The sequence below is a fragment of the Rhinichthys klamathensis genome, unplaced genomic scaffold (assembly GCF_029890125.1).
Source record: "Rhinichthys klamathensis goyatoka isolate OS25496 unplaced genomic scaffold, OSU_Roscu_1.1 h1tg000109l_1, whole genome shotgun sequence".
NCBI classification, from domain to species: domain Eukaryota; kingdom Metazoa; phylum Chordata; class Actinopteri; order Cypriniformes; family Leuciscidae; genus Rhinichthys; species Rhinichthys klamathensis.
Window position 1 is genome coordinate 1,211,027 of NW_026606647.1, and position 12,866 is coordinate 1,223,892.

Consider the following 12,866-nt stretch of genomic DNA (forward strand, 5'->3'; position numbering starts at 1 on the left):
TAAATGGTATAAACAACAAATATGTGTGTGTTGACCACGTCACAGCCTTAAAATAATCACTTGAGTCTTTTTAAAAATCGAACTGTTCGAAAGAACCGATTCGCGAGATTGACTCGTACTTTTTGGTTGGCTCGTTATGGCTCGTTCCAAGCCATCCCTCTGACTCACAGTCACATGATGCAACCAGGAAGCAATGCGTTCAATGTTTCTGTGCAGAGGATAAACAAACGCTCACCTGTGTCAATACAAAACTAATAGACGGGTGTAAACAGACTTCGCAGTAAAGCATCGATACTGTAACATCTGCAGAGCGGCACGCATGCAAACAAACAGGAAAACTGAAGGATTGTTTTATCGAGTGCCATCACAGTAACGTTAATAGAATTATTCGTACACATTGAGCGTTTCTGTGTTTGATTTTCTGACAGCCGGGCAAAAATGTCTGACTTTGTCATTTTACTGCTGATTCTTTTTTTGGTCATTTGTCTCATCTCAACTCTGGTGGGCTTCGTTTTTTACACCGGACTTTTTTCTGAAGTCGTGATTCGGACTGGATCTCCTCCGGTGAAAAACATCACGATTGCATACAAGTTCAGAAAGGGATCGTACAAGGACAGCGGAGCTGCTTTTACTGAGAGCTGCAGTATCGGACCGAAGCTGTCTTCTGTCGGTGTTTTTTACGATGACCCCAGTCAGGTCTGTAGCCACTTCTCTCTGATTCACTGATTCCTGAGGCAACTTCATCTGCCGTGTGTTTTTAAAACAACAACAACAACAACAACATATCCACTTTAAAATGAAGATGTGATGATTTATGGAATGTTCTCAATACAAATAAACCATTTAATATATATATTTTTTTTATTTGACCCCAACCAACAAAAAACAACAACAACAAAAAAAACCTCGATGACGTCACTTTATCGCTTACAACCCCTACCTGTCATCAGATCCAAAACTCCTCCTCTCTGTAATGAACTTGCTCCTTTAATGACGTAACTTAAGGATGTAAAAAGGCGTTTTGTGACTTTTTGAAGTTGCTGACTTTGGTTCCCGTTTTAATGTTGTTTAATAATAAATAATACTACAAAAAACTCCACCTGTCATTGTACAGGAATGGTATAAAATGTTAATAGCATGGTGAATTGATATAGTGAATGATTAATATAATGCTCCAAGGTTATTTAAAACTTACTATAGTATTACCATGGTGCATTTAATTATTTGAGTAATAGTGTTACATCATGTATAATTGTTAACCTCTGCAAAACAGCAGTTTTAGAAAGGTGTTTGGCTTGGTTTGTTTCTTTATTTATTAGATCTTTATTAACATGGACTGGTTTTGGTCCAAAACTTAAAGCCTACTAAACATTTCTCTCTCTTGGTTTGACATACAGGCTCATGAGAATAAAGCCTCAAGCATGTTATTCTATTCATATTTTAAATATATGATTCACTTCAGTAAACATCGTAACATTTTCAAGACTGATTCACTGAGGTGTTTTCATCAGTCAGCTTCATGGCCACAATGCAAAGCAAAATCTGCTTTAACACTAAACGTCTGGTCATTCCCTAACATTATGTCTTAAATCTATCATTATATCCAAGTTTTCAGTGTATCTAGAGAATAAATTATAACATGCTGTGCATAGCTCTGAAGGTGAACATGGACCTCATGGAGGAACAAATTGGAGGATAAAGAGATTTGAGACACTCTTGATACACATCCTCATACTCTGAAAAGAGAATGGATTGAATTTGGCCTACTCAGCAGAAAGTGGAAGAACTACAGGATGTAAAATATGTCAATGTCTCTCAGCATATAGTATTTATATCCGAACAGGTCATGCTAGTACACTCCCTGAATGGGTGTCATTAATAATTACTACACTGATCTAAGGCTGCACAGTCATCGCAGCATTTATGCAGTAATTGTGCATCAGTATTATAAGGTTGGGCATTGGAAATTAAAGTTGAGTGCTGAGGTAACCGCTCTGTTTTATTTTGAGCAGCATGACAGTCATTGCCAAATGGACTCACTGGCATGCAAGAATGACTGGGAACGTCCCACTGGTCCCATATTTGTAATAATACCAATATTCTGCTTATTTTTTCTTCTTTTATATATAACTTGGACAAGGTGGAGTTATTGCATAATGTTACTTGCTGGTAAGAGTAGCATTAGCATTCACCCGATCATGTTCTGTTTTGGATGCATTTGTCTCTTTCCTGACCCAGCTGCATGAACCGGGGCCTCATTTATAAAATGCACATACGATCAGATTTTATCCAAAAATCAATGGATTTTATCCCACATCAAAAGTGAGGAACAAATTAGGACTTATAAAGGCAGAAACCGACTCTTATGAATACGCCAACTGAAGAGCATGCATTGAAACTTTTTGCCCTCATATCAATTAAACAAACCAAGATAATTTATGAAAAAGCAATCTCATTATGCATTATTCATTTATTTGGATTAAAGTTTACGAGGGCACATACATAAAAAAAAAAAAAATTGTGCAAGGATAAATCCTTTATTATAAATACTGGAATATTCCTTTAAAAAAACTAAAATTGTCCATTTTGATTTCATGGTGACTTTAAGTATGAGTTGCCTATCCAGTTTAGACCTTATTGGACAGACACTCGGATATTTGTCATGCATCTTAGAATAGGAAAAAGGAAAATATGAAACACATTTTCTTATGCTTCTGCATTAAACACAGGGCCAATTGAAACCTATGGTGATGTGGCTGTGAGTAATGTGGGTAAAATGGGACACAAATTATGACGTGAATGCCAGGCTAGCAGGGTGGTGTTATAGACCGTATTAATGGCCATGGTATTTGCTGAAGTAAGTTAGGAATATATTATACCATGACCAGTATCAAGTAAAAAACTGATGATTTGTGATATTAACAAAAAAGTGCAATGCTTTTACCATCTGGTACTTCACTCTTTTGTGGTACTGCCATAGTATTTTTAGGGGAAAATGAGACATGACATGAAAATTATATATTAAATGATATGTTACTTTTCCAGAGAGCTAGATTAAAGGGCTGCTTCGCCCAAAATGAACATTTGTCATCATTTACCCTTATGTTGTTCTAATCTTAACCATATCATTTTATTTCTTCCATGGAGCACAAAAGGAGAAAAATTCCAGAATGTCTGAGCTACACTCTTCCATATAATCAAAGTGAATGGGGACCAGGGGATGACATGCTACAAAAGGACAAAAAAACAAACATTATAAAAGTAGTCCATGCAACTTGTGCGCTGTATTCCAAGTCTTCTGAAGTTGTGTGAGGAAAACACTTAATCTTGCTTGACAGCCGATGTCACCATTCACTAGATGGAATCGAGCAGCTTGGACATCTCCTCTTGTGTTCCACTGAAGAAAGAAAGTCCTATGGCTTTCAAAAGATGTGAGGGTGAGAAAATAATGATGGAATTGTCATTTTTGAGGGTGAACTATCTGGATGTTTGCATAAACTGCCACGTCGGCTTAAGCTTGTCTTAGTGGAAACTGTCAGAGCAGGTCATGCCTTCTGGAAATCAGTACAGTATTTCCCTAGCCACTAGATGGTGGTACGGTGTAAAGAACGTAATTTGCAGCAAAAATGGTCAAGATCAAGCCTACATGTATGGAAGTCTAAAATTTGCAGGGCTATTACTTTAGTATTCATTTCATGAGTACAGTGATGCCACATTATACCTGGACACTTAAACCCACATAAAAATGTATGATATTGTTTTAGATGTTTTTTAATCCTAATAATTATTTTTTCTTATTTTTTTTTTGTTCTCAGTTGTGTACATTAGGGTTTTGTTACATATTATGATGTAAAAGTATGTTTATTGCATTATTTTAGTGTCGTGTGTTAACATAATGGTGTTTTGCGTTTGTGTGCATGACACTGTGTACCTTCTATATATTATTTAGGGCTGTCAAATGATTAATCACGATTAATCACATCCAAAATAAAAGTTTTTTTTACATAATATATGTGGGTGCACTGTGTATAATTATTTTGTATATATATAAATACACACACATGCATGTATATTTAAGAAAAAAATATTATTTATATATAAAATATTTATATTTATATATAATATAAATCTATATACAGTATATACATGAAAATATTTCTTAAATATATACAAGCATGTGTGTGTATTTATATATATAAAATAATTATACACAGTGCACCCACATATATTATGTAAAAAAAAACTTTTATTTTGGATGTGATTAATCGTGATCAATCATTTGACAACCCTAATATTATTACATTATCAGAAAAGTGCTGTTGGATTTACTGGTTTAGTTTTCTAAATTACAGTTTAAAGGGGTCGTGAAATTGAGAATTCAAATGTTCTTCATGTATAAGAGGTGACTGACTCTACAATAAAAAACATACTGCATTTTAATATTCTTTTCCACCCTTCTGAACGCCCGGATTTGAAATCGGGAGAATCGTGAATGCCTTTTAACATGCGTAATCATTCGTCGTATACTGGAGGTGTCGTGTTCTACAACTAATGTCTGTCCATCGATCACAAGAGCGGTAGATATAGAGCTGCACGATTAATCATTAAAAAATATCACGATCCCGATTCAAACACCCGATCTTATTCCTAAATGACGATTCAGCTTCTGCCACTGATCCAGAGCAGTTGTCATGTATGAAACAGCTTCACAAAGCTGTGGTATTTTCAGTCACACAGTATCATTATTTCTGTGCTAGGCGGCCTACAATAATTCAAATGATCACAGAAGTATTGGGATAAAAGTTTATAGATTAAGATATAAACACTAATTTCTACGGCAGTGATCAAAATAGCTTGACGCTTCAAATAACGAATGTATCATTTACATATACACCAGTAGTTAGCGAAGTGACTGTTAAAAAATGTAGGCCCTATTTGTCATTGAATCATTCATTTAAGCAGAGGCGGACAGAGTACAGAGCTTTGTTACTTGAGTAAAAGTACAGATACCCCTTGCTAAATTTTACTCAAGTACAAGTAAAAGTACTACATTCAGATGTCTACTTAAGTAAAAGTACTAAAGTACTTGTTTTTAAAAGTACTTGAGTATCAAGAGTACAAGAGTAGATTTTCTAAATATTGCATTACTAATCTACTGCCACAGTGCTTACATTTATGCACAGAAACGTCCTACATGGAGTTAAAATGTTAATGTTAATACCTTGGAGAATGTAAAAGGAATTGAAAGTAAAATCAAGTCATTTTCATCTTTTTACCATGTTGCTTTATTTAATTTAATTAAATTTTTTGGGGGTCCCATCTTTAAATGCGGGGACAACACACACACACACACACACACACACACACACACACACACACCACATGTAAGGGTGGCGCTGCCAATAAAGCACCTAAAAGCTGTCACATAGAACCGGCAAAAGGAATGATAATGAATATGTAAAATATAGCAAGGAGATATTTTAATTGTTTATTAATAAACACTTGTTAATAAACAGAGGCAAGTAGGCTACCTTATACACTGAGTTTCGGTTCATTTATGAGACGAGATCCAGTTCACAGGCCGGCGCCTCCGTTTCTTATCTATCGTCTGCTATTTACTTCTAATTTATTAAACCCAGGCAATTGGTTGATGAAACATTGATTAAAATTAAGATACAATTAATGCAAAACAAAATTCAGGTTAAAGAAAGGTTTTGTGTTTTCTGTTTGAGGTCTCTGTGAAAGTTTTAAAGCATTTTTTATGCCGCTTTCAGAGCGCTCACGTCCGTAACGGAGAACACGTACATAACATTGTTTTTTCCTCATAAATGCAAACCGGAAAAATTAAATAAAACAAAATTAATATTTTATGTACTGTGGAGACTGAGCGCCAACCCTTCTTCATTCGCTGGGTAGTAGCCTACTTTGGTTTGCGCAGTGTAATTCACATAATCAGTAAAAATATATTTTGCCTCGTAAAGTTTTTTTTTTTAAGAAATCAGAAATCCCTCGTGGCTACGCCACTGCCACATTTGAACCTGACTGTGTTAAACACACCACATACTCAAGAACATCAAACCAAATGCTTGGCTTACATTAATGTGGAATATAAAATCTGACCATGGAGTTGACTTTGGCGGAAAGCTGAAAGTGATTGCTGATAGGCTGTCCCAATCAGTGGCGCCTGCACAATCCAATCACGTTTGAGAGGGAAACAACAAATTGAGGGTTTCCGAGATTTTTTTTTTTTTTTTTACTCGGGTACTCACGGTTATGGATAGAAATGTATTGGAGTAAAGAGTACAATATTTGCCTCTCAAATGTACTTGAGTAAAGTCATGAGTACTCCCCAAAAATGATACTCGAGTAAAGTACAGATCCCTCAAAATTGTACTTAAGTACTGTACTCAAGTAAATGTACTCCGTTACTGTCCGGCTCTGCATTTAAGGGACTAATTAAAAATTAGTCTGGATTCATCCAGTAATTAAACAAGTTTTTATGAGTGAGTGATTAAATCATTAATTCAAACCACTTTAAAAATAATTATTTAAAATTGACATTTATGTTGAATGACATAAATTTAAATAAAATAAAAAAATACATATTTTTAAATAGACTGCAGCAATTAACATTTGTCAGAATCTCTATTAGCCTAAATTACGTTATTTTGTTTAGTTATTCAGAATCGTAGGAGAATCATGATCTCAATTTAAACAAAATAAAGTGAATCTTGGTTTATCCAGAATTGTGCAGCTTTACTGTTGGATAAAGATGTAGAGTAAGACCGTCAAACTCAGACGTTGTTCTCTCAGTGGATGTAAAGAAACTGTTCTTCCAAAAGCTTTGCGTAACCTTCCTAAAGACCTGAGCATGATAAATGCATGGCTGAAGTTTAGTTTTTTTTTTATGATGTGCCTGTGCGACTGAAAGAGAATGTTTTCATTTGTTCTTCATATTTCACAAAAGATTAATTATTCACAACATGCCTCCAAATGTGTTTTCAAAACATCTTTTATTGAAAGATATGACAGTGCCTGCGAAGCATTTTGTCCTTGGAGGCAACGCAGGTACATTTCTATCATGACAACTCTCGAAGAGATTGGCATGATACTAGATATAAGTATGGTAATGGATATGGCAATGTTAATGTATTTAGTCTTGTCTGAGATCTGCTGCTGCTGCAGAGCAAGTACAGAGACTTGCTGCCAATACATTCATAGACATTGCTGTGAGCAACATGTAATAACTTATGTAGCCGATCTATACAGGTGGAGCTGGGGAAGATGGAGGGTTTCTGAAAGCGCGCTGCACACTGCTAACAGCACTCACTACCGTATTTGAATGTTGAGCTGCAGTGCATTGGCCGTGATACAACAGCAACCAATCAGCTGCACTATGTAGATAATGATGTGATCGCTACCAAATTGTGTTGTGGACCTATCAGCCTGCGCCATCTAGAGTTTCATGCCAGAACATCCAGTGTAGACCCGGTTTTACAGTGTGTTTGTGATAAACGTCAAACCAGAGTGTTGCTAGAAAAATCAGTGCATGCCCTGTTGTTTAAATGTTTTCTGCCTCGGGATTTGACTTTGGCTCGAACATATACGGCTCTATCACAGCGCTTGCCATATCTAAAACACAACATTCTGTAGAGGGCGCGAATACAGTGCGATGCTTCAATCACAGCAGTGGGCATTGACTTCCGTCTATTCCAGAGGTAACGCCCCTTGAAATTGAGTGGGTTTTTTTTCACTGAGAGTGGAAAAATAATACATTTTTGTACTTTTTTGGGTGCAAAAAAAAACGTTACAAACTTTACAACTAACCTTTGAGAAACATAACCTTGAGAAACATGAATTAAAATCTGCATTTCATGACCCTTTTAAATTGTAAAATGCTTGGTTGCAGTTGGTGATTTTGTTCTTAGGTACATTCCACCTCAAATCCAGATAAAGGTCTGTAATGCTGCTCCACAGTACTTTGGCTGCTTTCCCAGCTGTATAATGTAGTCTTGGATCCGAGGGGATTTGCTGTGTTTATTGTCTTTGGTGACAGGGTTGGGGTTTTTGATTGGCACTCTCACCTTTTAGTGTCCAGCCACTGTCTCCCCTAAAGCCAATTAGCTCCAGATCTGACTATGATAGGTTGTTAGCGCTCACTGAGGTCACTGTCCGATTTTAATTGGCATAATGCTCTGTGCTTATTAGCATGCTCAGCTCTCCCGCGGGAGGCAGGGGTTGATATGGTCTGTTTCAAAAGGTCAGCTACCAGCAGATCCAAAGTGTTTGAGCTTGACAGGGTAAAACAGAGGAATTCACTCTTTTGAAACATGCTGAGAATGACTGTTCCAAGCTTGTCAGTGGCAAAACCTCTGAGTTATCTTCAGCATTATCATCTTAGTGGTTCATACACAGCACCTTTACCTCATGAGCTTAGCACAGCTGTATCAGTGATAGTAAAAATACAGTAGTATTTCCAATGATGGGCAGTAGCGTTGCTAAAAGTAGCGAAGCTAAATAGTGTACTTTATTCCTGTGATTTTTCAGCAGCCATTACTCCAGTCTTCAGTATCTCATGATCCTTCAGAAATCATTCTGATTTGGTAAAAAAAAAAAAAAAAAAAAAAACAACAAAAAAAAACATGGAAACCATGCTACATTTATTTTTCATAATTTTTTGACTGATAGAAAGTTCAAAAGAACAGCAATTATTTGAAAAGGGATTTTTTTTTGTAACACTGTGAAAGTCATTACTGTCACTTTTGATCAATTTAATGCATCCTGACTGAATAAAGTATTAATTTCAGGTGATGAAAGTGGAAAAGCAAAGTCAGTTCAACACGCACATAAATGTTAAGAGAGTAAATGTGGTCAGTTTTATTTCTTATTTCACCAGTCTTATTTCACAAGGCTAATGGCAATAGTTTTGAAAGCATTAGCACTCAAAATTTGTATCAAATTTAGGGAAGTAGTACAGAAACTGTTAAATCAACAAATGTGTTGTTAATTTGGTATTCTGATCCATTTCTCTGGTTGAAGTTGTTGGTCAAAGCAACGTTTTGGTGCTTTATCAGAAATACTGACTCAGGTTTGTGACTTATGCAGGGTATTATATTATGGGAGGGGGAGGAACCTCAGAGGTGAGACAACTTTGACTTTAATCCTTTATGCTGTGTTTGAACTCTCAATGGTTTTTATATTCAGTCACCTTCATTAATGCCATTTCGCCTTATGATGTACCAGCATGAAACCAGCTTATTTATAACCGTTTATAAATGGAAGAGCTTATTCTCTTCGGGTGGTTTATTCAACCCATGTCTACATTCAGGGCTGATTGGAGAGGACGTCTTTTAGTTTTTATACGGCAGTCAAAGCGAATCAGTTGTTACTTCTGTGGAACTCAGGCTTGATTAACACTCCACAGAATCTCTACAAACACTGAATCTATAATGGAAGTTTATGGTAGAAGCAAAGAGCTGCCATTTAAATCTGGCCTACTTTGTCCAAAGTTAATAAATTAAATCAGTGAATGAATAGAAAACCTTTATAGCTATTTCACAGCACATCAAGTCCGTATACTCTGTTCTACACTTTCATCTATAAGCTAAAATCACTCTGACATGGGTTTATTGTTCTCTATATATTTTGTTTTGTTTTTTAAGTCAAAGAATTCTTCACAGTCAAACTAGTCCACTTTATATATCTACAGTATATAGCAGTTATTTTAAAATAACTACTGTATGTATAAGACGTATACAGTTTCATAAATCTGATGAATAGAACTATACATAAAAGGGTTTTTATTTATCGCTTTATGACATCTGTTTAGGACATGGTGTAGTAAGTGCTGTCAGCAGGATTCTTCAATCCTCTCTGAGCAGTTGTGTCGCTTCTGAGCGTCTTTCAGGTCATCACCTTTGAAGCACTGCTGCTTCAGCCATCAAAGCGCAGCTTTCATTCAATTTCAAGACAATTATTTTCAAACTTCAAATCGGTTGCTGTGAGCATTGTTCCCATTTTTATCCATAACCCGCATGTTTTTGTGATTATGATAGTTTTGTGGTAAAGAGGTAGAGTTAGGCTGTTTATTTATTGAATATCTGTCAGTTACTTTACTGAAGAACTGTTTTACAAGTAACTTTAGAAAGTTTGGGGTCAGTAGTACGAAGTATCTAATGCCCACAAAGGCTGCATTTATGCAATCAAAAATACAATAAAAACAGTTATATTGTGAAATATTATTACAATTTAAAGGAGAACTCCGGCGCAAAATGAACCTTTGGTCTAATTACACATTGTTACCTAGTCAACCGTTATCTGAGATTTGTTTTCATGAATATCGAATGTAAATAGTTTTATCTCTAAAAACAGTTTAGCCTATAAAGCTAGTATAATGCTAGTATATTGGGCATCGAGTAATGACAAATAAAAATCGCTTGTTAATACCACTAACAAGGCTGAAAATAGCCCCACACTAACACGGTAGCATAATGAGGGTCCCTACCTTCAAACCGAAGCATTGAGAACTTTGTCAGTGTCCAGACAGTTTAATAAGAAGATATTTAATACATACAGTCAACTTCGCGTATACAGGCAGAAGCCATCTTTGAAAAACAGTCTCTACCCGTCGATCTACGAACGCCGATCCAAGCCTGCTGTTCGCGCTCACCTTATCACAACTTATAGCTCGTTCACATCTCACCAGCGCACTTGGATCGGCGTTCGTAGATCAACTGGTAGAGACTGTATTTCAAAGATGGCTTCTGCCTGTATACGCGAAGTTGACTGTATGTTTAAAATATCTTCTTATTAAACTGTCTGGACACTGACAAAGTTCTCAATGCTTCGGTTTGAAGGTAGGGACCCTCATTATGCTACCGTGTTAGTGTGGGGCTATTTTCAGCCTTGTTAGTGGTATTAACAAGCGATTTTTATTTGTCATTACTCGATGCCCAATATACTAGCATTATACTAGCTTTATAGGCTAAACTGTTTTTAGAGATAAAACTATTTACATTCGATATTCATGAAAACAAATCTCAGATAACGGTTGACTAGGTAACAATGTGTAATTAGACCAAAGGTTCATTTTGCGCCGGAGTTCTCCTTTAAAGTATTCTTAATTCTTAAGCATCATTACTCCAGTTTTCAGTCTCACATGATCCTTCAGAAATCATTCTTTATTGTTATCAATGTTGAAAACAGTTAATATACACTCACCTAAAGGATTATTAGGAACACCTGTTCAATTTCTCATTAATGCAATTATCTAATCAACCAATCACATGGCAGTTGCTTCAATGCATTTAGGGGTGTGGTCCTGGTCAAGACAATCTCCTGAATTCCAAACTGAATGTCAAAATGGGAAAGAAAGGTGATTTAAGCAATTTTGAGCGTGGCTTGGTTGTTGGTGCCAGACGGGCCGGTCTGAGTATTTCACAATCTGCTCAGTTACTGGGATTTTCACGCACAACCATTTCTAGGGTTTACAAAGAATGGTGTGAAAAGGGAAAAACATCCAGTATGCGGCTGTCCTGTGGGCGAAAATGCCTTGTTGATGCTAGAGGTCAGAGGAGAATGGGCCGACTGATTCAAGCTGATAGAAGAGCAACTTAGACTGAAATAACCACTCGTTACAACCGAGGTATGCAGCAAAGCATTTGTGAAGCCACAACACGCACGACCTTGAGGCGGATGGGCTACAACAGCAGAAGACCCCACCGGGTACCACTCATCTCCACTACAAATAGGAAAAAGAGGCTACAATTTGCAAGAGCTAACCAAAATTGGACAGTTGAAGACTGGAAAAATGTTGCCTGGTCTGATGAGTCTCGATTTCTGTTGAGACATTCAGATGGTAGAGTCAGATTTTGGCGTAAACAGAATGAGAACATGGATCCATCATGCCTTGTTACCACTGTGCAGGCTGGTGGTGGTGGTGTAATGGTGTGGGGGATGTTTTCTTGGCACACTTTAGGCCCCTTAGTGCCATTTGCCAACATTTCTAAAGAATGCTTTCAGCACCTTGTTGAATCAATGCCACCTAGAATTAAGGCAGTTCTGAAGGCGAAAGGGGGTCAAACACAGTATTAGTATGGTGTTCCTAATAATCCTTTAGGTGAGTGTATTTGTGTAATCTTTGATCAATATTTTTAAGATTCTTTGATAAATAGAAGGTTCAGAAGACAGTTTTTTGTAACAATGTAATAGTTTCGTCACTTTCATACAATTTATTGCAAACTTGGCTGACTAAAAGTATTAAAAATGTCTTCAAAAACCTTTGAACGGTAGTGCATGTGCATGCATATATCTCTAAGAAATATAAATGGTGTTTGGTAGACATGACCTTAAACCAGCCCAATTATACAATCTTTCCTTAAGGCCGTCTAGTCTGACGTGTTGTTTTGGATACACAATCCGCTTATGAAACATGCTAATACATTTCTGTTTACTGAAACATTTGTTGGGCTATGAGCTGAGCTGATCCCTCATGTTCAGCTTTTTTTGTACATTATTAGGCTATATCTTGTTTACCCTTCTGAAGATGCATTAAGAGACCAGGGGAATACAGTGGTTTTTATGAGAAAAAATACGAAATGGCTCTGGGTTGTCTCAGGGCAGTGGTTTAAAGTTTAGGGATTAATAGGAAGACTGACTTCACATTTATAGGCATTTGCAGTGCTGAACCTTCATATTAATGGTTTCTTCTCCTTTTCATTATCTGACGTGCTGAACTTTCTGTTCACATCATGACAAAAGAAAATCAACCAATCATGAGTGTTTTGTCCAGCTACTAGCAAAATGTCCTACATGCTTGACTTTTGAATGCCGGTCGCCCTCCTCTGCCTTTTTTAATTAGACTGATG

At 36.6% G+C, this 12,866-nt stretch overlaps 1 protein-coding gene across 1 annotated transcript in view; it reads left to right on the forward strand.

Moving 5' to 3' along the window:
• The first annotated feature begins 172 nt into the window (after positions 1-172).
• tex264a (testis expressed 264, ER-phagy receptor a) overlaps positions 173-12,866 on the forward strand; it is a 71,272-nt gene continuing 58,578 nt past the window's right edge. The window contains exon 1 of the mRNA XM_056253745.1: positions 173-696. Within this exon, the coding sequence (XP_056109720.1) occupies positions 439-696 (258 nt within the window). The 5' untranslated portion in view covers positions 173-438. The remainder of the gene's footprint in view (positions 697-12,866) is intronic.